Raw genomic sequence first — 26,728 nt, 5'->3', positions numbered from 1 at the left:
TTGCAACTTGCCTTTCCACCTATAGGGTACCCTATTGAATATCTGTGCATCATTCATGCCATGCCAATGTGTATGGGAGGGTAGGGAGACGGAGAAAAATAAAATGCTGCCAGGCACCAATTTCCCAAAAGGTTTGTGGAACATGCACAGAGCCCCTATCTAATGAGGTTTTAATGAGCATAGCATTTAGTTTAAGAGGCTGCCAGGGATACAAGCATAGATATACCCTATTATGTTGTGTACAACGAGAGGTTAATTAGGACACTATCTGTGCTCAAGTGCTTCGATACGTGGAGAGACTAGAGTCTGTGGATCTTTGTGCACATGCAGTAAAGGATCAGATGGGCATTCTAATTGGAAAGAATTTTAAGATAATAGGGAATAACTTTTGATTGCCTAGCAAGTCAGTAAATGTTACAATCATCAAAATGATGAAGAAAATGCTTGGAATTTCTTCTACTATAAGAGATTTGTTAGTTCATGGAATTTCTTTGCCCAGTTAACATTAGGAAAATTTTTGCAAATATGTAAATGACTTATTAATAAAGGGTGGCAGAGTAAACTAAATGAACAGCTCTTATGCAGCTAGCTTGGCTATTGTTTTACAGAATTTCTCTGTCGATACTGTAAACTTATCGACTCTAATCATAGAATACGAAAATGTTAAGAACAAAGGAAGTTAACATTGCTGACCAGAGCATTTAAAATACTTCTTGACAAATACCTCACATTGTAGAGAAAACATTGATAATTAATGGGACCTCAAAAAGAAATTAACTATTCAATAACAGAATTGCAAAAGTAGTTACCTCTGGTTTAAGGACAGCCTTTGTGCAAGCTTGGCACATCGGACCATTTCGAGAAAAGTTTAGGGGAAGGTGACGAGTGCGATTCTGGCAAGTTTGCTCTTCACAAACTAGCCATCCCTGTAAAATGAGGAAAGACAGTGAAAAGCATGAATGAGATAAAGTTTTCTTCCACAACATAAGACTCAAATGCCACTTGTTGAATTTCAAGCTTTCTTCCAACAACTGTGTCTTGTGTTCACCAAGAGACCAAGTCTCCTTTGATAAGTCTGCCCCTTATTCATTATGCAGCAAGTAGAATTCCGAGGATCGACAAGCACTGCCCTGCTCCAGCTTGGAGTGTAATGGAGATCACCAATCATGTGGTCATAGAGATGTACAGCACAGAAACAGAGCCTTCGGTCCAATTCATCCATACTAACCAGATATCCCAAATTAACCTCACCCCATTTGCCAGCATTTGGCCCATATCCCTCTAAACTCTTCCTATTCACTTACCCATCCAGACGCCTTTTAACTGTTGTAACTGTACCAGCCTCTACCACTTCCTCTGGGAGCTCATTCCACACACGCACCACCCTTTATGTGAAAAAGTTGGCCCTTAGGTCCCTTTTAAATCTTTCCCTTCTCACCTTAAACCTATGTCCTCTTGTTCTGGACAGCCCCATCCCTTGTTTTTCTTTTCAATCCATGCCCCTCATGATTCCATAAACCTCTAAGGTCATCCCTCAGCCTCCAACGCTCCAGGGAAAACAGCCCTAGCCTATTCAGCCTTTCCCTGTAGCTCAAACTCTCCAACCCTAACAAAATCTTTGTAAATATTTTCTGAATCCTTTCAAGTTTCACCATATCCTTCCTATAGCAGAGAGATGTGAATTGCACACAGCATTCCAAAAGTGGCCTAACTAATGTCCTGTACAGTTGCAATGTGACCTCCCAAATCCTATATCCAATGTCTGACCAATAAAGGAAAGCATACTCAATACCTTCTTTCCTATCCTACCTACCTGAGAACCTACTTTCAAGTAACTATGAATCTGCTCTCCAAAATCTCTGTTTAGCAACACTCCTCAGGACCTTACCATTACGTGTATAAGTCCTGCCCTGATTTACCTTTTCAAAATGCAGCACCTCACATTTATCTAAATTAAACTCCATCTGCCACTCCTCAGCCCACTGGCCCATCTGATCAACATCTCGTTGTACTCTGAGATAACCTTCTTCGCAGTCCACTACACCTCCACTAATCACAGGAAACACAGAAATTCCCGTCAATTTCTCAACTTCCATCCATCAGCCTTTTCTGTGGGATCCTTTCGGAAGGATATAAAGACTTCAGAGAGGTTGCAGAAAATATTTAAGAGCACAGTTTGATGGATGTGGATAGATGAGAGATCCTAGGGCTGCTCTCCTCAAAAAGAAGATAGGGGAGATCTGAGAACGGTGTCCAAACCCATGAGGGATCTGGACAGCAGAGATGAGAGAGAAATTGTTCTCATTGGCAGAAGGGCAGAGAGGAGGACACGGATTTCAGGCTAAACTGTGACGCCAGGAAAAGTGTTTTTACGCAATATATGGGCAGCATCCGGAAGTGACAGACAGATTTGGTCATGGATTTCAACAGGGATCTGGATAATTACCTGAACAGAAGTATTTGCAGGACTATGGGGGAGTAGGACTGGGGAGTGGGACTGGCAGAGTTAGTCTTACAGAGAGCTGACCTGATCCCAACAGAACCCAGCGGCCTTGTAGTGTATGGTACATCAGAGAGGATGGATGGAATTTATTTCTTCTGCTGGATAATTCCAGGGGAGCTCATAGTGATGTGAAGAAGGGCAGTGGAAAAATTGAAAACTCTCTACCAAAAGAGTTATTGAAGGTGGGCAGTTTTATTTTTGTTGGGGAGGAGTACTGAAGGGGAGTGGAGCCAAGGTGAATAGTAGGCCTGAGGACACAGATCTAATGGCGGGGCTGAACTATCTCCTCTGTTCCTCCTCTTGTGTTATTGGGAGGTCATGTTGCGGCTGTACAGGAAATTGGTTAGGTCACTGATGGAATATTGCATGCAATTCTGGTCTCCTTCCTATCGGAAAGATGTTGTGAAACTTGAAAGGGTTCAGAAAAGATTTACAAGGATGTTGCCAAGGTTGGAGGATCTGAGCTACAGGGAGAGGCTGAACAGGCTGGGGCTGTTTTCCCTGGAGCATCGGAGGCTGAGGGTGACCTTATAGAGGTTTACAAAATTATGAGGGGCATGGTTAGGGTAAATAGACAAAGTCTTTTCCCTGGGGTCGGGGAGTCCAGAACTAGAGGGCATAGGTTTAGGGTGAGAGGGGAAAGATATAAAAGAGACCTAAGGGGCAACTTTTTCACGCAGAGGGTGGTACAGATATGGAATGAGCTGCCAGAGGATGTGGTGGAGGCTGGTACAATTGCAACATTTAAGAGGCATTTGGATGGGTATATGAATAGGAAGGGTTTGGAGGGATATGGGCCGGATGCTGGCAGGTGGGACTAGATTGGGTTGGGATATCTGGTCAGCATGGACAGATTGGACTGAAGGGTCTGTTTCCATGCTGTACATCTCTATGACTCTATCTAATTCATAATTAAAGTTCAGGTATGTACAGTCTGGTCCAATCATGTCTGAATGTATGGTCACACCTCGATGCTGCTTGGAGGGCCAACTTGTGTTTCTGAAGGACTTCTTTAAACTATGATGCTCTCAGTGTGGTGGACTTGGCTCAGAGAATGCTGTAAGCCCTATTGTGGCCGACACTTTCGGAGCGTGCCTTGGACAGCAGGATTGTCGGTCGCATTTCTGGTGACTTCCATGGCCGTGATGAACAATGAGGCCAGTGGGGTCTGTTGTGCTATCTAGGTGTTTTCGAGATCCACAGATTAATTTTGCTCCACAGCCGTGCCTTCAACTTCCTTGGCGCTCATTTCTAGAATTCCCTCCTGGAAAATCTCCTCTTCTACTTTAAAGACATTTCTTAAAACTTAGTGCTTAGTCTCATTAACCCAGTTTTCCATTCGCCCTAATGAAGTAAAATCTACGTTATCTGGCAGACAGGGGGGAATGGTGGAGACCGGTTAATAGAGTTACATTACTCCAGACAGAAGACACTTGCAACATCTTCACAAGGTGCACAGTTTTATTCAATAATAATGATGTACAAATCAAAATTAACCTCAATCTATAGGTTAAATAATACATGAAAATGAAGCATAGTACTCAAGGTACACTATTACAAAAAACAACTACTGACAAGAAAGCTTCAGAATCATTTATGGCAATGTGACCAACTGACATGAAATAATATTTGGTAGACCTTCACTGTGTGGTGTAAATTATCTAAATGCTCAGGATTCAGGACTTCTCAGAGAAAGCTCTGAAGTCAAATTTATTAATCATCTCTGGAGGTCACTACATATCACGTTAATATTGCCACTTGCATATCATCTACATTGAGCACATTTCCTCACGCAATTTATTTTGGAGCTAAAACACACTTGGCTCTTATATAAACGCTGTGTCAATGAACCTGCTTGGTCTCACTGGTATTTTTGCCTGGATTTTCTGCAGGTTCTTTGCATCACCTCAAAGAACACCAGCAGACTTCAGGTGGAGACTGTCAAGAAACCTGGTCAATGTCTGCGCCTGCACAAGTGTTTCTGTTAATGTTCCATGTAGGCGATGGTGGAATCTTAGAAAACTCATCTCAGTTTCGAGATTAAATAGGAAAAGCAACATCCATAGTTTAACACATTTCTGGCAAGAGCCTACATAATCAGGGATTAATCAGATAATTCGGTTCTAGCCTGTTATATTCTGAAATAGAAGTCAGGGTTTGGCCCCCAACTATGCAAGTAAAAAGACTAACTAGTCAGAAAGTAATAAATGCCGAGTTAGATATTTAATGTAAGAGAAATAAAGCTGGATGTTGGAAAAAAAAATCACCTTCCAAACTCGGCATCAAGACCAATAACATAGAATAATCAACTCTCGAGACCCTTCCAAAAAGTGTAGGGTAGAGGAAAGAAAGTAAAAGGGGGAAGACAGCAATTTAAGGTTGAAATGAGTTTTTATATTTGACAGGTTTTCACAATGAATGTCAACCAATTTACTGAATTTTGCAGCAGATTTTCCAAATAGACACAATTGGCCATTTGACTTATTGATCTGCTCATTTCAGTAATCATCAGCACTGTCACAAGAACATTGAAAGGATAATAACAAGGACCATCATGCTCTTACAGCAGAATCTGTTAAAAGCAGAGACTCTAATTTACACAAATTTTATAATAAATGGATTACTAAAAGTTCACATTTTTTTTCTGCAAGTGTCCCATATTGTTCAATTGATTATAAAGTGCTGTTGGGGAATGACATATTAAAATAGAACAGCCACGTTTTATTTATTTCTTCCTTCCTCCTATATGAAATTAAAATAACTGCCTCTCTCTATCCTTCTTTCTAATCAGTTGAAAAAAGACGAAACTGCAACTGTTGACTTATCCCTCATCGCTCCAATGCTGACCTACAGTTGGAATGTGCAAAATAAACAGTTACCCCACTCTATTTTCCCTTTTTGCCAAGGAGTGAACATCTCGCCATTGCAATATTTAGGAACAACGGTATTACTGGCTGAAAAAAAGACCAAAGTTTACTTTCTCTCATTTGGTTGATACAACGATCGTGGAGACTGTGAATATTCACAGCAATCAAATTCTGCAAATTTGTCAATAACAGGCCAGAAATTACTACAAAGGAATGGCAGCAGTGGAACAATTTGAGAATCAAAAAAAAACTTATTTTTACCACTCTTTGCAAAGTGTCACATCTCAAGTTCATATTGACCTTCCAAAATGCTATTCTCCGAAAGAATTCTATATAACGTTAATCTGAAAGAGGAAATTTACTCCAATGAGATGGACTAACAAAGTTTGCATCGATGGATCTCAACCCAGATTCATTCACAAACATACAGAAACACTCAACTAAAAGTTGCAATATATTGAGCCATCCAGCATCTTCCACTGAGGCACATCAAGTTTCAACATGAAGGGTAGAAAACTCTGCTTCATCATCAAGGCTGAGCATAGACAGTAATGAAGCTATGTTAGGGCAATATGTTAAAGCAGTGGTATGCAAAGATGCAGTTACCACAGGCTCAGTGAATTGCATTATAGAGCTTATTGACAACTTCTATTTATTTCTCCCTACTCAGAGGTCTACAGTAAAGGAGGTATACTGTATACTTTTGGGTGAGGACAACCTAAATTTCTAGAGGGATTGTATAAAACATGCACAACAGCTAAAATGCAGCAGCATGAATAAATTATAGGATCCAAAGCAAGGACATTGACCATGATCTTTCAGTGTTTCCTAGACTCAGGGGAGGAGGCAGAAGACTGGCGAACTGCAAACGTCATGCCCTTGTGTGAAAAGGTTGCAAAAAACCAGGCAGTTCCCACTTTGCAAACGGGTTCTGTTCTCAAGCCTGTTGGCAAGTCACTTTGTGTGCAGTTCAGAAGACAATATAACATAACATAAAATAATCTAATATAAGCGTCCATATGTTGTACCTTTAAACATTCATCTTAACATACCCCTGTGGGATCATGATTGCAAGTATAAGCATTCATAATTTGGACATTTGTAAATCAGGGACCCCGTGTAATCACAGCAATTGTAGACCAGTAGGTTTAACTTCAGTTGGGGGGGGGGAACATCTCGAAACAAAAATGGATTGATTAGGAAGAACCAGCATGGATTTTCAAACAAATGCTGAGAATTACAGACTGGAAGCAAGCCATTTAGTCCATCCAGTCTACACCAATCCTCTGAAAAGCATCCAACCCTGACCAACTCTCTCTTCCTCTTCCTATCCCTATAACCCTGCATTTTCCATGGCTAATCTCGACATCCATGGACACTATGGGTAATTTAGCATGATCAATCCACCTAACCTGCACATCTTTGGAATGTGGGAGGAAGCTGGAACACCCGGAGGCAACTCACTCAGACATGAAGAATGTATAAACTCCACACAGACAGTTGCTAAAGGTGGAATTGAACCCACGTCCCTCATGCTGAGAGGCAGGGATGCTAACCACTGAGCCACCATGCCATCCATTTGTTGGAGATCTTTGAAGTTACAAGAGAAAGGGATTGATGATGGTAACATGTTTTTCGACTTTCAGAAAACATGTCACACAACTGGCGCGAGCGAAAAGTTACAGCTCATGGAATAAAAGGACAGTAACAACATGGATACAAAACTGGCTGAATGATAGAATACAGAATAATGATTAATTAATTATTTTCGAGTGAGTTATGGAGTTCCCCAGAGGTCTGCATTGGAATACCTGCGTTTCCTGACTTATAAAATGAGTTAGATTTTGGTGTACAGGGGATAATTTCAAAGATTTGGATTTTACAAAGCTTGGAAGCATTGTAAACGTTGAGGACAGTATAGAACTTTAAAAGGACAGAGTCAAGTTGGTGGGGTGGCAAATAAAATTCAATGTAGCAAAGTAGGAGGTATAGTATTTTGGTAGGAAAAACATGAACAGATAGTTGGGATATCTGGTCAGCATGGACAGGCTGGACAGAAGGGTCTGTTTCCATGCTGTACATCTCTATGACACCATGACATTAGGGGTGCCAAGCTCTGGAAATGTCATGGAGGTTGATTCATTTGTGTCACTGAAAAGGGCATTGGATGAGTATTCAACTAAAAATAACATGAGGAAAAGGCAAGAAATGAGCATTATGTCCAGAACTAGAGGGCATAGATTTAGGGTGAGAGGGGAAAGATATAAAAGAGAACTAAGGGGCAACGTTTTCACACAGAGGGTGGTACGTATATGGAATGAGCTGCCAGAGGATGTGGTGGAGGATGGTACAATTGCAACATTTAAAAGGCATTTGGATGGGTATCTGAATAGGAAGGGTTTGGAGGGATACGGGCCGGGTGCTGGCAGGTGGGACTAGATTGGGTTGAGATATCTGGTTGGTATGGACGGGTTGGACCGAAGGGTCTGTTTCCATGCTATACATCTCTATGACTCTATCGTACAGACCTCCCAATCAAATAGCCTCCTTTTGAGCGGTAACATTTCTGTGATAATGCAAGAGCTCTTTGACCTTGCTTCATCACAAGATAATGGCTGATCTGATTTTCATCTCAAACACCACTTGCTTGCACCCCATCGTTCAAACATGTTTCTCTCAGCCTGGAATACATTCAATAAGTTGGCCTTCAAAGGGTAGAGAATCCAAAAAAAAAATCATGATTCTGAGAGAAGAAATTCCTCATTTCCATCTTAAAAAGGTGACACCTTATTTGAAATCTATGCCCTAGTTCTTGATTCTGTCACAATAGGGAACACTTTTCTCCAGGTGGGGGAGTCCAGAACTAGAGGCCTTCGGTTTAAGGTGAGAGGGGAAAGATTTAAAAGGGACCTAAGGGGCAACATTTTCACATCGAGGATGGTGCCTGCATGGAATGAGCTGCCAAAGGACATGGAGGAGGCTAGTATAATTACAATATTTAAAAACCATCGGGACTGATAAATGAATACGAAGGGTTCAAAGAGATATGGGCTAAATGATGGCAAATGGGACTAGATTTATTTAAGACATCTGGTCGGCAATGGATGCATTGGACAGAAGGGTCATGCTGTACATCTCCATGATTCATAAGACAACCGCTTCATGCAAGCAATCAACTTAACAAATCTTCGAAAGGGCGAGAGATTGCAATGCTCTAAGATGCAGAGTGATCAGGGTGTCCTCATGTGAATAACAAAAGGTTAGTATGCAGATATGCAAGTATTCAGGAAAGCTAATCAAATGTTATGATTTATTGTGAAGGGAATTGAATCTAAGAGTAAGGAGTTATGCTTCAGTAATAGAGCATATTGGTGAGACCATATCTGGAGTGCCATCTACAGTACTGGTCACTGTGGTTATGGAAGGATGTTAGAGCATTGGAAGGAGTTCAGAGAATGTTCATTAGACTAATATTTGGATTGCTTTATGAAGAAAGGCTAGACAGGCTAGGTTTAGGACTTGTCTAAACTCCAGTGGATAGAAGTGATCAAATTGAAACATGCAAGATCCTAAGGGGACTTGATCAGGTGAATGTTAAAATGATGTTTCCTCTGTGAAGAACTAGAACTAGGCGTCATAGTTTAGAAATAAGGCATTGCCCATTTAAGACAGAGATGAGGGAACTTTTTTTTTCTCTAACAGGGTGATGTGTCATTGAAATTCCCTTTCTCAAAAGGTAATGGATGCAGAATCCTTAAATACTTTGAAGGCAGAGGGGTTGATTTTTGATTACCATGGGGATGATAGATTGTTGGATACATGCAGGAACATAGGTAGAGTTGAGATTAAAATCAGATCAGCCATGGTGTCACAGCAGGCTCAGAAGGCCAAGTGGCCTTGTTCTTATGGTCTGTGAACTGTTTCGAGGGCAAACATATCCTTCCTTAAATAAAGGAGTTCAAGGTTGCAGTCTACACTCTCACTTACGCTTTATATAGTTGTAGAAAATATCCTTGCTTTTCTATGCCATTCTCCTTGCAACATAGCACTGTAAACCACTTGCCTTTTTATGTCATGTTGACTTTTTGAGTTGCATGTACGTGGATATCTGGATACCTCTGTACTGCAGCATTTCACACTCCCACTCTATTTAAATAATGTTTTGCCTTTGCTCTTTTTCCTATCAAAGCAGATAACCTCATCTTTTCCAGCATTATACATAATCTGTCTCAGAAATTAATGTTTCACAGGGCAGAGTTGTGGATAACACAAGCAGAAAGGATTTTGAGGCGGTGTGTAAAGGTTGGGCAAAGCACAACTGAAACAAATTGTGTTTAAGAATCTTCGAAGAGCAGGATGAGCAAAAAAAGAAAGTAGTTTAAAAAATTGGTTTCAAAAGGCAAGAGCACAATGTAAGAGAGAAAAGCCACTAAAGGTTGAGCAGAGGGAGATGGAAGGCAAAAGAACAAAGACTATGCCTGTACCAATGGAGGGAGGGTGGGTGGGAAGGATTCCTTTAAGCATGATGGAGGGATTTAAAAGGACAAAGACTTAACTACATTCAGTAGAACTTGGGAGAGTAATTTAAAAAAGCACAACTTTGTGTGAATAACAAAATCTGCCACGGTGTTGCGAACAATTTTATCTTGTGGAAAATTCAGATGAAAGTTTTAAATGCATTGGTTCAGAGATGGAAGATGGCAATTTTGTTGAAGGGCCAGAAGTAGAAAGGAAACTCATCTCAGGTGGTGTGGAACATACACTTCTTGAGTCAACGTGCACTGACAGCAATCAAAACACAGACATTTATGGAGGGTCAAAAGCAGAGGGTGGCTTTATGAATGCTGTAGAAAATTTCACCTCATCCAACAGGAAGTGAGTGGGTTTGGCATCAGGAGGTGTTGGAGCAGTGTAAGATACAGACAATGTTAGTCATTATAGGTCTAGAAGGTAATCAATGATCTCGAAAATATTTGGGAAGAAGTCAGGGGTACACTGATTGTGGGACATGACAGGAAGATCTGTGGAGATATGACACCGTTGTTCTGACTGACGATGGGGATGGCTATTATCTAGTGGATGGCAAAAGTGAAACAAGGAGGATGGATTGATTAACACTGATAAAGGCAGCAAAGTGGATAAGATCAAGAAGAAAGCCATTGATAGAGTTACATATTGTAGGACTTTAACAGAGAATGATGAAAATTAACAAAAAATGCAAGATAACTCATTAATTGGGAAAGAAAGGCAAAGTTCAAGATAGAATGATGAATAGAGAATGGATGGACAAGTGATACATGGTTTCATTGGATGTTGGGCAGTTTTTAAAAAAGTCTTTCATAGAATATAGGCATCACTGGCAAGACCAGCAATTACTGCTCTCCCTAATTGCCATTGAAATGAATACCTTTGGAAATAGCCGAGAGAGCTAGTTAAGAATTAATCACATTGCTGTGGGGCTGGAGTCATACATAGACCATAATGGGTAGGAATGCCAGATTTCCTCCCTTGAAGAACATTAGTGAACCTGTCAGAGAATAGGCTGCATTACTGGGAAGGAAAGAAAACAAATTGTCAAAGAGTGTGGGAGACAAGTGGGAAGCTTTATCAACAAGAAACAACATTGGATAACATGCTCATTTTTCTCATCCTCTGGATCGAATTTTCACTTTCCTGAAGTCACCATCTCAGGTGTTGATGTAGTTACTTAGGAATTAAAATCGTTTGCCTTGTCTAAGTGTACATTTGTGCACAGAGTGAGTTATTGACAGGCTATGAAACTTCTGAAACCTTTACAGTCTAACCCAGTCTCTTTTCAAAAGCAAGTACTGAAGCAGGATGAGGAGCGAGCACCAAGGCTGATTTGCTCTCTCTCCCTTCCCCCAACAATTGTCAAGAGGTCAATTAAAAATCTTCAGAATGAGCTAATTCAACATAGGCAGAAATCCTCCAGGTGCACATGGTTTTGTGCAACATTTGCAACTTCTTCTCTTCTCATGTTTTCGAAATTACATTTAAGCTTCTGGTACTTAGACTTTCAATTTTAAACAACACTGAGATCGAGTCAAGACATTTCAAAGAAAACTGCATTCTCCACTTATTCACAGCTGTTATGGGGACCATGTCCATTCAATTGATGAAACTAGCAAGGTTAATTTGTAGGGACGTCCTACCAGTTATAACAACATGAAAAAAAGTACAGTTTTTATATCACCTCGGTAATTAACACTTACAAGAGTATGTTTATACATACTATCTTGTAATCTCTCTTTACAAACTGCAACAATAGGTGTAACTGCTACTCGTGAAAATTAAACATGCACGTCAATGTGTGGGGAGCTATTTTGAACAGTTAATAATAGAACAGTATATCTTTTTTGTTTTCCTTTGATAATTAGGTCTCCAGTGCAGATTAATTTCAATATCACAATTCTAAGGAAATATTTTTTTCTAATTGAATTCAACATATGTGCTATGTAGTAACAACAGCAAGATAATATTGTCACATACATAACAGCAATTAGTTTTGCTCTCATTTACTGTTTGATTTTGCTTTGGACCGGCGACATTGCTTCAGGAAATGTAATTTCCTTCATTGTTCTCTAAATATACGACTTCTATTTGGGAGGGAATATATTTACTGACCTATTTTACTACAGATTCTAATCACGTGAGCAGGTGCTGCTGTGTTCAACAAGGCCTGGAGTAGGATTTGAACTGGGCTTATTTGACTCAGAGGCTAGAGTAACGCCAACTGAGCTACTGATACTCATCAGCATTTCAAACAGATTAATAGGATGTGTCTAGCATGTGGGTGAAACCAGTTAGCAAGCATATAGTTCAGTCTGCCAGTTAATTTTTCATTTCAACCTACACGTTGGCTAACAGCAATGTGGAAATCTTGACAGAGCTAAATGCGTAAATCTGTCAGTTCAGAGCCTTTACATCAGCAAGTTTTCGGTAGTGCCTTCTAAAGACGACATATACAATCTGGGTGCATTGCAGCTCCAGGCTAAAGCTTGAGGGACTAGGAGTTGGTTTGGCCCAAGACTTGCAGTATGCGTGTCTGGTTGTATATAACCATGCTCTGGCATTCATTAACCAAATTCCTAGCTATGGTCAAATAGCTCCATGGTCTTCTGGATACTCGTGGTGAAAACTATGACAAAGAAACTGGGGTAAATCCAAGTTGGACTGTTGCCTAAATATCAGGTACTGATGCTCATTTAATGAGCCAGTGCAGGCACAATGGGCTGAATGGTCTTCTTGTGCACTGAAACAGTTCTGTGATGTGATGCAGACATACAAGATCAAGACATTGGCATCAGCTAGGTATGATCATCACTGGAAGTGATTCTCCAAAGAGCACTCTCAACATATATAACTATCACTGTAGTGTGTGCACAGCAGGGATGGGAATAAAGGAATAGCAGGAGGTCATTCAGCCCATCAAAACTGTTTCATCATTTAATACAGTCACGGCAGATAGATCACTTCAATACCTTTTACCCACTTTATCCCCCTGACACTTAATTTTTTCATTATCAATGGTGTAATCAATCTCTACTTCAAACATATTCAATGATTGAGTTTCTACAATCCTCTGGGCTGGAGAATTCCAAACATTCATCACCTTCAGTAAAACTTGCCTCATCTCCTTTCCAAATGGCATTTCCCTTATTTTTGAATTGTGCCCCCTGGTTCCAGACTTCCAACCACAGGAAGTCTCTTGCTGAAAGGGATAGACAAGGTCGATGAATATATTTTGCAGGCTTCAATCAGATCACTTTTCATTTATCAAATTTATAGAGAATACGGGTCAAGGTCTATTCGGAACAGAGTCCTTCTACCCAGGAACGTACATGGTAAACTATCATTGCACTCTCTCAATGGCAATAACACCTTTCCTGACTTAAATAGACTGAAACAGCACATCGTACTCCAGGAGTGGTCCAACCAAGTTCCTATTTAATTGGAGTAAGAATTCACGACTCTTGCAATAAAGGCTAAGATTCCACTAACCTTTCTAAAGCTTGCTACACCCGACGGGTAGTCTTCAGTAACTCATTGACAAGAAGAATCGAATGCCTTTGCACAACTATATGTTTCAACCTCTCATCATTGAAGAAATGCTCTGCAAATCTATCTTTTCTACCAAAGTGGATAACCACATCTTGTTCGATGTTATACTCCATCTGCAATATTTTTGCCCAATCATGAAGCTTGTCCAAATCCTGCTGAAAATATTTTATATCTTCCTCATATCACACATTCTGGCTTATCTTTGAATCATCTGCGAGGTTGGAAATGTTACATTTGGTCCCCAAATCCAAAGCATAGGCATATATTGGGACACAGCTGGAACCTAAATACTGACCCTTGCAGTACTTACTGCCATCATGAGAATGACCCATTTATTCCTACTCTCGGTTTTCAAGTGATTACCTTCTGCACCATTTAAATAGTGAGATGAGGAAACACTTCTTCACTTGGATGGATGCTATGAAGGTTAGGTCACCGAGTATATTCATGAAAGACATGAATAACATTTTTAGATATTAAAGGCATCAAGGAGTATGGAGAGAAAGCGGGAATATGACGCTGAGATAGGGACTCATTCATGATCATATTGAATGGCAGAACAGGCTCAAAGGGCCAAATGGTCTATTCCTGCTCCTTGCCGCCATGCTTTTATGTTTCAGCAGAACCCTACAACTAATGCAAGGTTGATGGGTCTGTAGTTCCCTATAATTCCCCTTGTTCCTTCCTTAAATACGGGGTGACAGCAGCAAGCTTCCAATCTTCAGGAATCAATCTACAATCTATGGAATGTTAGAAAATGATTACCAATACACCAGGTATCTCTATAGCACCTTAACACTCTTGGATGTAGACCATCAGTTCGTAGGGACTTATCAGGTTTCAGCCAATTAACTTCTATAGTACAAACTTTTCATTCTCCAAGGTTACTTGGATCTCTCTATCTGGGAGAATTTTTTTTGTATTTTCCTCAGTGAAACCTAAAGCAAAGAAATTATTTAGTTTTTCTACTATCGCTCAATGGTCCCACAGTCTTGCATCTGCATGAACTTCCTCACCTCTGCTGGAGGGAGAGGCACTGCCCCAGATTGTGTTTGAAGCAAACATTTGTAACTCTGTACAAGATCAAGCACGGCCACACCAACTCTCCAGGGACCCCCCCTGCATGTCATCATAGGAAATGGCACGTTCCCTGTTTCTCTCACCAGACTGCAGATCCCAGTTGAATGCATCCCTCCAGAATCCTAGTATGGTTTCAGAACTGGAAAATCTATAATTGACATGATCATTTCAGTCTGGCAGTTACATGGGAAATGCCACAAACACTATATATTTGTTTCCACTGATCATACCAAGGCAAGAGCAGTCTCTTTAAGCTACTGGAGAGAATTGCCTGAACACCAAAGCTGCTCAATATGATCCCGTTTCCATTACAACATGATGGTGCATTATTGGGTCCTTCCGAGATCCACAGTGGGGCAGAGAGCATTGTGAGCAGGCATCAACATTTTCTGGTATATTCTCATCTTTGCTGCTATCACACACTTTCAGTCCATCCACAGGGGTATGAGAGATCCATACTAGGACTGATGGATACTGCTCACTTGAGACCCAAGACAAAGGTGCATACAGTCCTCATGAGAGAGTTCTTCAGATCCGACAATTCCACATTAATATCCCACATGGGGAGAACCACCAGCGGCAGCAAATGAACAGTTCCCCTCACACCTGCCAAGAGATTAATCTGACCATCAGCAACAGGGAGAAAAATGCCATGGTCAAGCATGTTCTCATATCACCTTCCAACAGCATTGGCAATGTGATGCAGAAGGTTGCTGATAGTTTCATGTGCCTGGGTGCCATAATCACCAGCAACTTGATACTGATCACCGATACATGCAGCACAAAAGCTGCAGCTGTTATGTCCAACTGAACACAAGCAACCTGACAGAGAACAATGAACTCTGAGCCAAGCAAGCCTGTGTCTTCAGGTCACGTGTCTGCAGTAGCAAGACCCAAACAACATACTATAACAGGAGAAAAGGCCAATAATTTTTCACCATTGCATTCTTGAAAAATCTCTTGACAAAATAGATGCATTCTTGAAATCTCTTGACAAAATAAGGTTACCAATTCATAGGTCCCAGAGCATGTATATTTCTCCAGCACATTCATTGCTAAGCTAACAACATCTGCGCTGGCTCAGTCACATTATCAAATGGATAACAACCATATTCCCAAAGACCTTCTGTCCGCTAATTACTGGGGTCACAGGGGAATTGACTGAGGCACAGAGTATATGCAAGAGTATATGGGGCCCAAAATAAAGGAGATCATCTAGAATGTTGTCATCTATCGTAACTTTGGTAACTCATTTTATTCAACACTTCGGTTGCCTATCAAACATTATAAGAAATACTGAAACAAATAATAAAAATTGCTGGAGAAACTCAGTGAGATTGGCAGCATCTATGGAAAGAGACAGAAAAAGGGTTAACATTTCAGATCCAGTGACTCTTCTTCAAAAGGGGAAAGTTCTCCAGCAATTTCTGTTTTATTTCAGATTTCCAGCATCCGCAGCTCTTTGTTTTATTATAAGAAATGCTTCCTGTTTAGATCATTTCTAGCTCTCTATATGCCGATTCAAACACTTTAATTATTGTGCTCCTACTATAAGAAAATAGGAAGAGTGGGCCATTCTGCCTGTTCTGCCATTCAACATGGCCATGGTTGAACAAACACTTTTGACCCACCCCATCTTACCATTTGGTAAGAAATCCAGTAAGAACGATCTGATCTATTTCTCCAACTGTGGGCTATTTTCACTTCCCAAAAGAGTCAGGCACGCGTGAGAATCATCACACGCAGATAGCATAGTTATGGACAATCGATAAGTCTAGCCTGCTTTCTCTCAAACATGTACATATAAGGACAAGGGCTTTAGATGGTATAAAATTCTGAGACTAAAACAACTTTGTGCTGTAACAGAAGTTTTGGGAGGAAAGCATGGGTGAGAGAACAATATATTTTACAATTATTCATACAAAAGTCAAGGATTAAATATTTTCACTGCAAAACCTTTTGTGTGTGCCACATTGCATGCCAGGTCAAGAATGCTGCAATTTGTCACATTCACATTTAAAGCTGCATTCCTGACCTGTCTTTTCAGTTCACCGAAACCATTTGACTTGTTTACAAATAGACGACAACCAGTGATTACACACTAATTTTACTTTTATCCTCTTCTGCGTCTAGAGTTTTCAAAGACATCCAGTTAAAAATGAACACAGGAGAGCCACAATTAAACATGCAAAAGTCAATCCCTTGCCATTACTCATCAAAACTTCAAAATGTGGTGCCCTCTTATGAGAAAATCGGTTCTAGTAATGTCCGCAGTAATATCAATTAGAATGGATGAAATCTATCACAAAATAATATAGGCAGGATTCAATTCTCCTTAAATATCACCACATCCTGGGAAAAAGTAATCTTCAGGTGATTTATTCTTTCAAGCTGGAGACATTGATGGTAAGACAACATTCTTTGTCCATCATTAATTGCCCTCGAATTAAATGGCATGCTGGGCCATTCCAGAATGCAGTTCAGAGTCAAACACATTGCTGTGGGTCAACGAATTCCACATAGTCAAGAATGGTAAGGACAGCAACTTCCTTCCCTAAAGGATATTAGGGAATCAGATGGGTCTTTATGAGAACTGATGGCAGTTGGCATAGTCACCTTTACAGAAACTAGCTTTCAGTTGCAACTTTTATTAACCAAAGTTGAGTTTCACATTCCACTGTGGTGGGATTTGAGCATGTGTTCCCAGAACGTGAGCCTGAGCCCCTGGATTATGAGCCCCTTGACATTGCCAACAAATACCCCATTGTGAGATAATACTTTGCACAATAATACTTTGTACAATATTTTGTAGTCACACTGAAAGATTTCACTCCTTTGTTAATTACCTAATAAGGTTAAGGATATACAGGTAGTGGAGGCGGTGTATTGATCAGTTCAGTGCCTTGCAAACATACAAAGAGACCTTACTAGACTCTGGGTGCACACACATGTTTTGTCTTGCCTATATAATGATTTGGAGATACCGTGTTGGACTGGGGTGTACAAAGTTAGTGATTTTTTAACCTCATATATATAAATTGAGTACAATGAACAAGCACAGCACAGGAAAAGGCCCTTTGTCCCAGCAAGACTGAACTGACACATGATGCCTTTCTAAACTAAGAACCTTTTGCCTCTACATGGTTCATATCCCTCTATTACTTACCTCTTTATATGTCTTCAATATTGTTATTGTATCTGCTTCTGCCACCTCCTCTGGTACAGCAAACCCTTTGTGTAAAAGTTTTCCCATCACATCTCCTTTAAACTTACCCCCGTTTACCTTAAGCCTAAGTCTCTTGGTAACTGATATTTCTACCCTGGGAAAAAGATTTCAACCATCCATCTCTCATTATTTTGTAAACCACTCTCATCATTTGACAGTTAAGTGATAACAAACAGAGAACCCTTAGTAGCAACTACATACAGAGGGATTTAGACGTACAGCTTCACAGTTCCCTTAAAGTGGCAACACAAATGGGTAAGGTATGTAGCATAATTGCTTTCATCATTCAGTGCGTAAGAGTGTAAAAATTGGCTAGTCATATTGCAACTCTATAGTACTTTAATTAGGCCATATTTGGAATATACCCTATCGTTCTGGTCTTTAAACCTCTCATTTTCTCTCGCAATTCAGGGTTCCCAAATCTCGCCAACCTGATCCTTCATTTTCAAAGGAATATGCTGATCCTGAACTCTATTCAACTGGCCTTTAAAAGATTCACACATACCAGATGTGGATTTATCCTCAAATAACTTCCTCCCAGCCTACATTCCCCACATCCTACCTAATATTGCGAGTCGGTTTTTCTCCCATTTAGTACTTTTCATTCAAGGACTACTCTTATCCTTACCCATCAGTAACTTAAAACTTAAAGAATTATGGTCACTGTTCCTGAAATGCTCCCCCACTGAAACTTCAATCACCCGGCCAGGCTCATTCCCAAGTACCAAGTCTATTATGGCTTCTTCCCTCGTTTGATTATTTTTGTATTGTCGAGAGTATGGTGCTGAAAAAGTACAGCAGGTCAGGCAGCATCTGAGGAACAGGAGGATCGACGTTTTGGGCATAGGCCCTTCATCAGGAACTTATGTCCGAAACGTCAGTTCTCCGCTCTTTGCATCTTGCCTGACATGCTGTGCTTTTCCAGCACCACACTCTCGACTCTGATCTCTAGAATCTGCAGTCCTCACTTTCTACTACCTACTTATGCATTATAACAAAAATCTGTCCTGGACATACCGAACAAATCCTCCCTTAACCAGACCCCTGTCTCTAAGCAAGTCCCAGTCAATATTAAGGAAATTAAAATCACCTCACTTGTTGGAGGCCACAGACAGATCTTGTGAAATTGACGAATACTGGGTTTTTTTCTTATCATGGGAAAGAGAAATTGACAGGACTGGTATAGAACAGACACTCCGTACAGTTAAATCAAGGATTCTCTTCCCCGAGCTGCAGATGCAGACAGTTTTATAGTGTTATAGTAGTGTAGTGTTAATTACAAGACAATATGAATTTAATTACATTCATTGGAAAACAATCGACTGTCTGATAGTCACAATCAGGTAATAATTGTAACAGGAGGTTCCACTCCTCTGCTAGAGCAGGTGCTAATGTCCAGTATCCAGGTTTCAATGGGTCTACAGGGTGGTGTGCATTCTTGTCAGGTATCTGGATGCCACTCAGTCTAGGTAGGCTCCGTGGTTTCAGTACCTGAGGAGACTGGGGATGCCCTTGGGGCTGCAGGTGCGGTGATGCTATTGTGAGGTAGAAAGTCTGTTATCAGATCATCTAAGGAGTGTATTCCTTCAGTCTGGAAGCTGTTTCGGTAATGTCTTGTTTTACTGTTTAGTTCCTGAGCTGGTTGTGGTCAAGGTGAGGTATTATGGGAAGCTCTGTTTAGCCAAAAACAGACATGGTTTCTCTGAACAAGTAGTGGTCAGGCAGAGTGGTTTGTTTTTCTCCCACATCATCATAACAACAATGATTGTACATTTTTCCATAATCTGTCCACATATCTGCTCCTCTATCTTCTGCTGGCTATTGGAAGGCCCATAGCACAATCCCAAAGTAACTACACCATTCCTATTCCTGAGCTCTACCCATATGGACTTCCTAAATGAACCCTCCACGGTGTTCTCCTTTAAGTAATGCAACATTCTCACTTCTTTTACAGCCACCTGAAATTGGATGATGGCTCACCTGAAACATCTAATCCTGGAATGTTCAGCTGCCAGCTTTGTCCCTCACTCAACCAAGATGACAAGGTAATGAATGAAGTTATAGTTATAGGCAACTGAATACTTGCTAACAGAAACATCCAGTAGAGAAGCATCACTGTGCCTGGTCTTAGCTATGCAGAATTTCTGATGTTTACAGATCCAATAACACTGAAGAGACTGTTATTTATATCGATCACAATACTTTTGTTTTTATGAAGAGATTTTGAGATAAAAAGTTTAAGACTTTTTCACTGGAGTTTAATGCGATAGCCAGGCAATTTGCAAATCAGTAATTAGAAAGGCCATCACAAATTTATAGTGCACATTTTGACAAGAGCAAACACGAAATAAACTAAAGAATGTGATAACAATGGATTTATGTTGGATATGATTATTGAGAAAATCAGTGCATATTTAATGTAAACACATTACTGTTGAAGTACCATTGAAGAACTTCATTAATAGAAAGTGATAATGCCTTTTAATGATACCTTCCCCTTTTTATTTGGGAAGAAGGTGTGACGAGATTTTCATAACATATATTTATACTTCGGAATGTAGATTTCATAGAGGCAGACACACATGCATCAGTTTTGTGAAGGTAATGCATTTGGACTGTGAGCTAAGTCAGTTATAGAAAGCATATAGTTGCAGTCAAGTTCCTGGGAGAACTCCCATAGTGTTAATGTTATACTGTTGGGTTTATGACAAAGTAAATACTTTAAGTCAATTATCTTAGTTTTGAATTCTGAACAGAATGTTCAAAGGAACGCATGGTTCAGTACAGAAGGTAGAATACAGTTTTTCGAAGGAACAGTTAGCTCAGGGGAACTAACCACCTCTGCAGAAGTGGTTTCTAGTTTCCAAACCAGGAGCATGGATAGAAATTTTAGAATCCTAGAACTGAAAGTTTATGCCATCAGAATTATGAGGGGGGTCACACCAGCAGACTCAGAAAGAAAGTATAAAATTGGCTTCATGGTTCCAGAGGAAGAAACTGGAGAAAGACATTTAAGGAAAGATTTTCATAGCTTGAGATAAGATATTTCTTTGGGATTAAATCTTTCAAAGAAATGGTGTTAGGAGATAGGTTGAAATATTGTTTTGATGTCTGTATTAAAATCTTTATGTTTGTTTTGCTTTGTTTGTTTATTTCTTCTTTTGCCTATTAACTTGTATTCTGTTGTTAAATAACATCTGCAGCCTTGAGCGAACATGTTTTAGTGACTAATCACCATTTTTTATTCATTCATGGGATGTGGGCACTGCTGGCTAGACCGGCATTTATTGCCCATCCCTATTTGGCCATTGGTCAATTAAGAGTAAATCCCATTGCTGGTGTTTCGAGTCAAATATAGTCCAGAAGAGATAAGGATGGCAGTTTCCTTCCCGAAAAGGTTAGTGAACCAGATGGGTTTTCCCCAACAATGGCTTCACGACCACCATTAGACTCTTAATTCCAGATTTTAATTGAATTCAAATGTCGCCATCTGCCATGGCAGGATTCAAACCCAGAACATTATCTGGGTCTCTGGATTAACAATCCAGCGATAATACCACTAGGCCATCACCTCCCCTGTTAATCAATTGCAAAAATTAAACACATGATTTATAAAGCCAAGTTTCATTCTCCCATTTGACCTGTCCAGCACTACCATCAGCTAGGGTAATAGCAAGATTAAACAGATACCTATTTGTGATAGAGTAGTTTCACGTTATTTTCTGAACACATATAGAATCATACAGCACTGGTCCAACCAGTCTGTGCTGAACATTATCCCAAATTAAACTGCCTGCCTGCTCCAAACCTTTCCTGTTCATGCATCCATCCAAATGTCTTTTAAATGTTGTAACTGTACCCACATCTACTATTTCCTCAGGAAGTTCATTCCACCTTCTATGTAAAAAAATGGCCTCTTATGTCTGTTTTAAATCTCTCTCGTCTCACTTTAAAAATGTGCCCCTTTGTCCGACAACATGAAAAAATTTGGACCATCAGCAGTATCAAGAATTTGTGAATACATATCTGTATATAGGCACTGATCAACCAGAAAGCAGCTATCTCCATTTTGATTAAACCCTAAGTTATTTCAAAATTGGAGACTTCACTTTTCTTTAAATAAAATCCAAGTGCCTGCATGTTTGCTTTTTTAAGGAGACAGCGGATGAATGTCCGTCACAGCATAGCTAAGATGCCCTCCTAAAAGAATACACAGATTTTTAAAATACTGAAAGTCATTTTTCTACAAAGCGTACATGACATAGTATCTTCGCATTTCATGCCAATGCTATTGAGAGGCAACCGAGGGCTTGCAATCTTTGAACCACAAGGCTGCAGTTCTTCAAACAGCACTCTTAAAGAGACCAAGGTGAGTCAAAGAGCAGCAAAGCAAAAGGGAAACAGAAAAAAAAAGAGTGAAGTAAAAGGAAAGAAATAAACAAACATTGTATCATTGGTTAAAATTCATATGACCACCACATCTCTCTTTTCTCTCTTAGTTGTAGATTGGAGTTGGAAAATCATATCATCCTGTTGTGGACATAGATCATCACCATGTCTTGAAAATCCCTGACTAACACCATTATACACGAATAACATCAAAAGGATCGCAGCATGCAACCTATTTCTGGAAACAGAGGACAGCCAATAAACACAACCATCCATCTCCAGAATCAATCCACAGTAATCAGTTCCCACGAGATTTGACACTTTGGTATAATTTGAATAATAAAACAGAACAAATCATGAATCAAGAATAAACCATTAACACTAATTTTTCCACTAATCATTAAAAATGAATTTCCTCAAAGTTTCTCATGTTTCACTGGTATATACTTGATCAAACTCCTAATTATGCATCTTTATGCTAAGGAGGGGAGTTATAACTTGTATCTTACTACATCTGATCCAGTGAATAGCATCTCCCATTGTCCTTTTATGGAAAAAGCTCACACAAAGATTCAGTAAAATTAGACTCAACCCCCAGTCAACATGTCTTTTTTGCCTGCTAGGCCCACAGAACCTCAATGGCTACATGGGCAAGGATTCCGCAGTCCACCATGGCTACTTCAGACTGTTCTTTGATCATTGCAGAATACATTGCTTTTCATTAAGTGGCTACTTAACATGCACTTGAGACCAGTGAGTTGTCCGATTTACCAAAGATGCTGTATTAAAATCACAATTATCCTGAATAGTAATATTAATTGCTTTATAGTCAGGTGCTTCAGCTCAATCTGCAGAGTTAAAACACCAACTTGAATTCAAGACAGTCAGAAGGGGAGGACAAAGGAAATGTAATGTCTTAAAAAAAAAATGCAACAGCCTCTAAAACATCAATTTGTCATTGGACTTTCTGATCTGCGTTTCTTTTTAATCCACGCTCTGCAGTCAAGAGAGTGAAAAGATAATAAGCCTCTTCAAACTCTTACTGCAGGTTGGATACAAATGCCTGCTCTAATTCACACTCATTTACGAGCATGTTAAAATGGCCAAACTCCAACCCCTTCTACCTAAGCAGCTCAACTTGACATTCGATTTCCTTCTTTGCTAACTAGTGGTTGTGCCAATGATTACATGTTTCTCTTCATCAAAAAGTTGTTGAAACTATTACTAAATCAGTGACAGAACCATGAGTGCGGAAGTTTTAATCCAAGGCTGGTTTACAATTTCTTCTGGGTCCTTTACATTGAGCAACAATAAGCAAACAAAACAATGCAGGAATCATTGAATAGAGAAGTAAGTACCTCTGTATTAGGAGCACAAGCAAAATTAATGCTGGTTTGTTTTTGTTAAATGTTACAATTTATATCACTCTCAGCATATAGATGCCTTGGCTTTACAATTCTTTTCGGAAAATATTAGGATTTCATCTATTCTAAGTTTTGGTTCCAGGCCTATTTCCAATGATTAGAATTCTGAAAATTGTTGCTGAAGTTAAATCTAGGATTCCAATGGTATTTTAGATTTTGCCAGTGACAATTATATATTATTGCCTTTGTCTGATCAAAGAGCAGCAGTTAAGAAGTGAACAAATCCCAAAATTCCCTCAAGTAGTATGCAATTTAAATTTTGTGTGAGGAGGAACTTCATGCGAGGAAAAGGAAAATGCTAAATAAAATCTGAAGACTGGATAGTATAGTGGACCCCACTCTTTCCCAGGTTACACTCTTGCCCCTGACATACTTATAAAATGCCTTTGGAATTTTCTTTATTTTACCTGGTAGTGATTTTACATGTCGCATTATCGTTCTCCCAATTTCATTTTAAAATAACCCTTTGCACTTTCTCCCAGATACTAGTGTTTAGCCCTCAGTATTTACTATAAGCTTCCTTGTTTATCCATATCCAATCCTGCATCTTCCTCAATATCCATGCTTCTGTGGACTGTTTGGACCTATTTTTCACCTTTACAGAACATGTTCTCCTTACACTTTCACCTCTTTCTTCTTGAAATGCTTCTACTACTCCAGTGGAGCTGTTCCCTCATGTAGCTTTTCCCAGTCCATTTTGGCTAAACCCTGTTTATCTTATTAACATAGGCCTTCCTCAAATTCAAGACCTTCATTTCAGGACCACTTTGTCCATTTCATGACTTAGTTAATTCTTGCTGAGTTAAGATCATTACCATCGAAATGCTCTGGCACTGACACTTCTACCACTTGCCGAGCTTTGTTCCCTAAAATTCTCTTCTACATGCAGGTCCTTGGATCCATTTTAAGAATTCCACTCCGTCTGAGCATTTCACACTTTGTCAATGCCAGTTAATAATAGGGAAACCCCTACCATTAGGAAATTATTTTTACACCTTTTTGGAATTTGCTGTCATGTCCTTCCTTCCATATATCTCTCAATTTTTTTTGTCGGTGGGAGGAGGGGCATTCTATAGTAGACTCCAAACAATGAGATGTCCTTTTTTAAAGTTCTACTCATATGAACTCAATTGATTCCAAGTTACCATCACTCCTAATTGCATTATTTGAATCCTTGATCAATATTGCAACACCACCTTCTATTTAGCACCTTTTCCTGCCTTGTGTGAAGATTCTATAGCCTGAAATATCAAGCTGCCAGTCCTGCCCCTCCTTTAACCATTCCTCTATGAAAGCAGTAATATCATATCCCCGTACATTAATCAGAATCCTCACTTCATCTCTTACATACAAGACTTTGTACATTAAAGTACCATCCAATCTTGCTGAGCTCCCTTGCTTCTTAATTTGATGATATACATTCTGCCTGCCAGATTGATTTGTTTTTTCTTCTACATTGTGTGTCCACCATCCAGTATTGCACCTTCACTCTGTATTGCATTTCCCTAGCAGTTACCGAGAAGACCAGAAACTGAACTGGACCAGCCATAAAAATACTGTGGCTACAAAAGCAGGTCAGAGACTGGAAATCCTATGGTAATAAATTGACCTCCCAATTCTTCAAAGCCTGTTCACCATCTTCAAGGCACTTGTCAGGACTGTGATAGAATACTCGCCACTTGTGTAGATGACACATTTAAGAAGACAACACTATCCAGAACAAAGAAGCCTGCTTAATTGACACCTCCCCTTCTAAGACATTTACCAGTTAGTCCCTCCATCATGGCCCCTTAGTGGCAACAATGTGCACAATTTACAAGATCACTGCAGTAACTCACTAGGGGTCTTTCCAACCTGCAGCTACTTTCACCTCGGAGGACAAGGACAGAAGATGCGCAAGAACATCACCAACACCTGAACATTCCCCTCCAATTCTATGTGACCGAACTTTACTAATTAGTCCACCATGCAGAGCTTTGTCAAAAAACTTTACTAAAATCCAACTGAAGCCTACTGCACTGCCCTCAATCTTTTTGTTAACTTTCTCAAAAAACTAAATAAAGTTTGTGAGATGTGATTTTCTTTGCACAAAAAACATGTTGACTACCCCTAATCATTTTTTTTCTCTCCAAATGTCCATAAATCCTATCTTTTAGAACCAATCCAACAACTTACCCACAGCTGAAGACAGACTCACAACTTTATAGTTCCCCGGTTTCTCCTTACGACCTTTTCTTTAATAAAAGTATATTAGCCACCCTCCAGTTATCAGATACCTCACCTGCAGTTATAAATGATGCACATATTTCTGCAAGGAATCTCACAATTTCCTCCCTTAGTTCCCACAGGGTTCTGGGATACAGTAGATCATATCTTGGAGATTTATCTACCTTTATATTCTCTAATACCTTGTCAACATCCTCGTGTGTGATGTGAATTGTTTTTAAAACATCAGAAATGTTTTCTCTGCATTCTCTCGACTCTATTTCTTCCTTCACGGTAAAAACTTCACAAAATATTCATTTAGTAACTCTCCCAACTTCTGGGGACCTTGTTGACCTTTAAGGAGCCCTACCCTTTCTCTAACTACCCATTTGCTCTTCATGAATTTGTGAATCTTTTTGGATTATTCTTAACTTATCTGCCAATGCTATCTCATACCTGTCTTTGCCTTCCGGATTACTTTCTTAAGAATGCCCCGAAACTCTTTATACACTAAGAAATTCAATTGAATCAAGTTGTCTATATGTAAAATAAGATTTTTCTTTATTTTTAACGAGAACCTTTATCCTTAATCTTACCAGCCTGATTCTTCACTCGAACAGGAACATAATGCCTCTGAACTCACACACTTGAAAGCTTTCCACTTGTCAGATATCTTTTTACCTGCAAACAATCTACTCTAATCAACTTTTCATTGAATCGTAGAATCCTTAGTGTGGGAGCAGGCCATTCAGCCCATCAGGTCCACATCAAATCTTCAAAGAGCATCCCAGCCAGACCCACCCCATCTCAAGAAAGTTTTCTTGAAGACATTTGACAAATTCTTCACCATTCAAACCTTTATCACTATGGTAGCTTCAGTCAATGCTTGGAAAATTAAAATCCCCCTTTTACACCTTATTATGCTTCCATATACAATTGGTTCTGCTATAAT

The 26,728-nt window shown here is 39.7% G+C and overlaps 1 protein-coding gene and 1 long non-coding RNA gene across 2 annotated transcripts in view; one reads left to right on the top strand and one right to left on the bottom strand.

The window, feature by feature from the left end:
• The window catches only part of LOC148148544 (uncharacterized), a 54,415-nt gene extending 31,889 nt beyond the window's left edge, over nucleotides 1–22,526 (top strand). The window contains exons 2-3 of the long non-coding RNA XR_015758903.1: nucleotides 19,713–19,803; nucleotides 22,258–22,526. This is a non-coding gene — a long non-coding RNA (uncharacterized LOC148148544). The remainder of the gene's footprint in view (nucleotides 1–19,712; nucleotides 19,804–22,257) is intronic.
• pola1 (polymerase (DNA directed), alpha 1) overlaps nucleotides 1–26,728 on the bottom strand; it is a 282,829-nt gene that overhangs the window by 70,866 nt on the left and 185,235 nt on the right. Inside the window, exon 35 of the mRNA XM_043700756.2 lies at nucleotides 810–926. Coding sequence (XP_043556691.1) covers nucleotides 810–926 — 117 coding nt within the window. The remainder of the gene's footprint in view (nucleotides 1–809; nucleotides 927–26,728) is intronic.

Source organism: Chiloscyllium plagiosum, unplaced genomic scaffold, assembly GCF_037043375.1.
Source record: "Chiloscyllium plagiosum isolate Xiang-an unplaced genomic scaffold, Cpla_swu_hap1 HiC_scaffold_12, whole genome shotgun sequence".
Taxonomy (NCBI): Eukaryota; Metazoa; Chordata; class Chondrichthyes; order Orectolobiformes; family Hemiscylliidae; genus Chiloscyllium; species Chiloscyllium plagiosum.
This window is presented reverse-complemented; position numbering and strand designations above follow the sequence as displayed.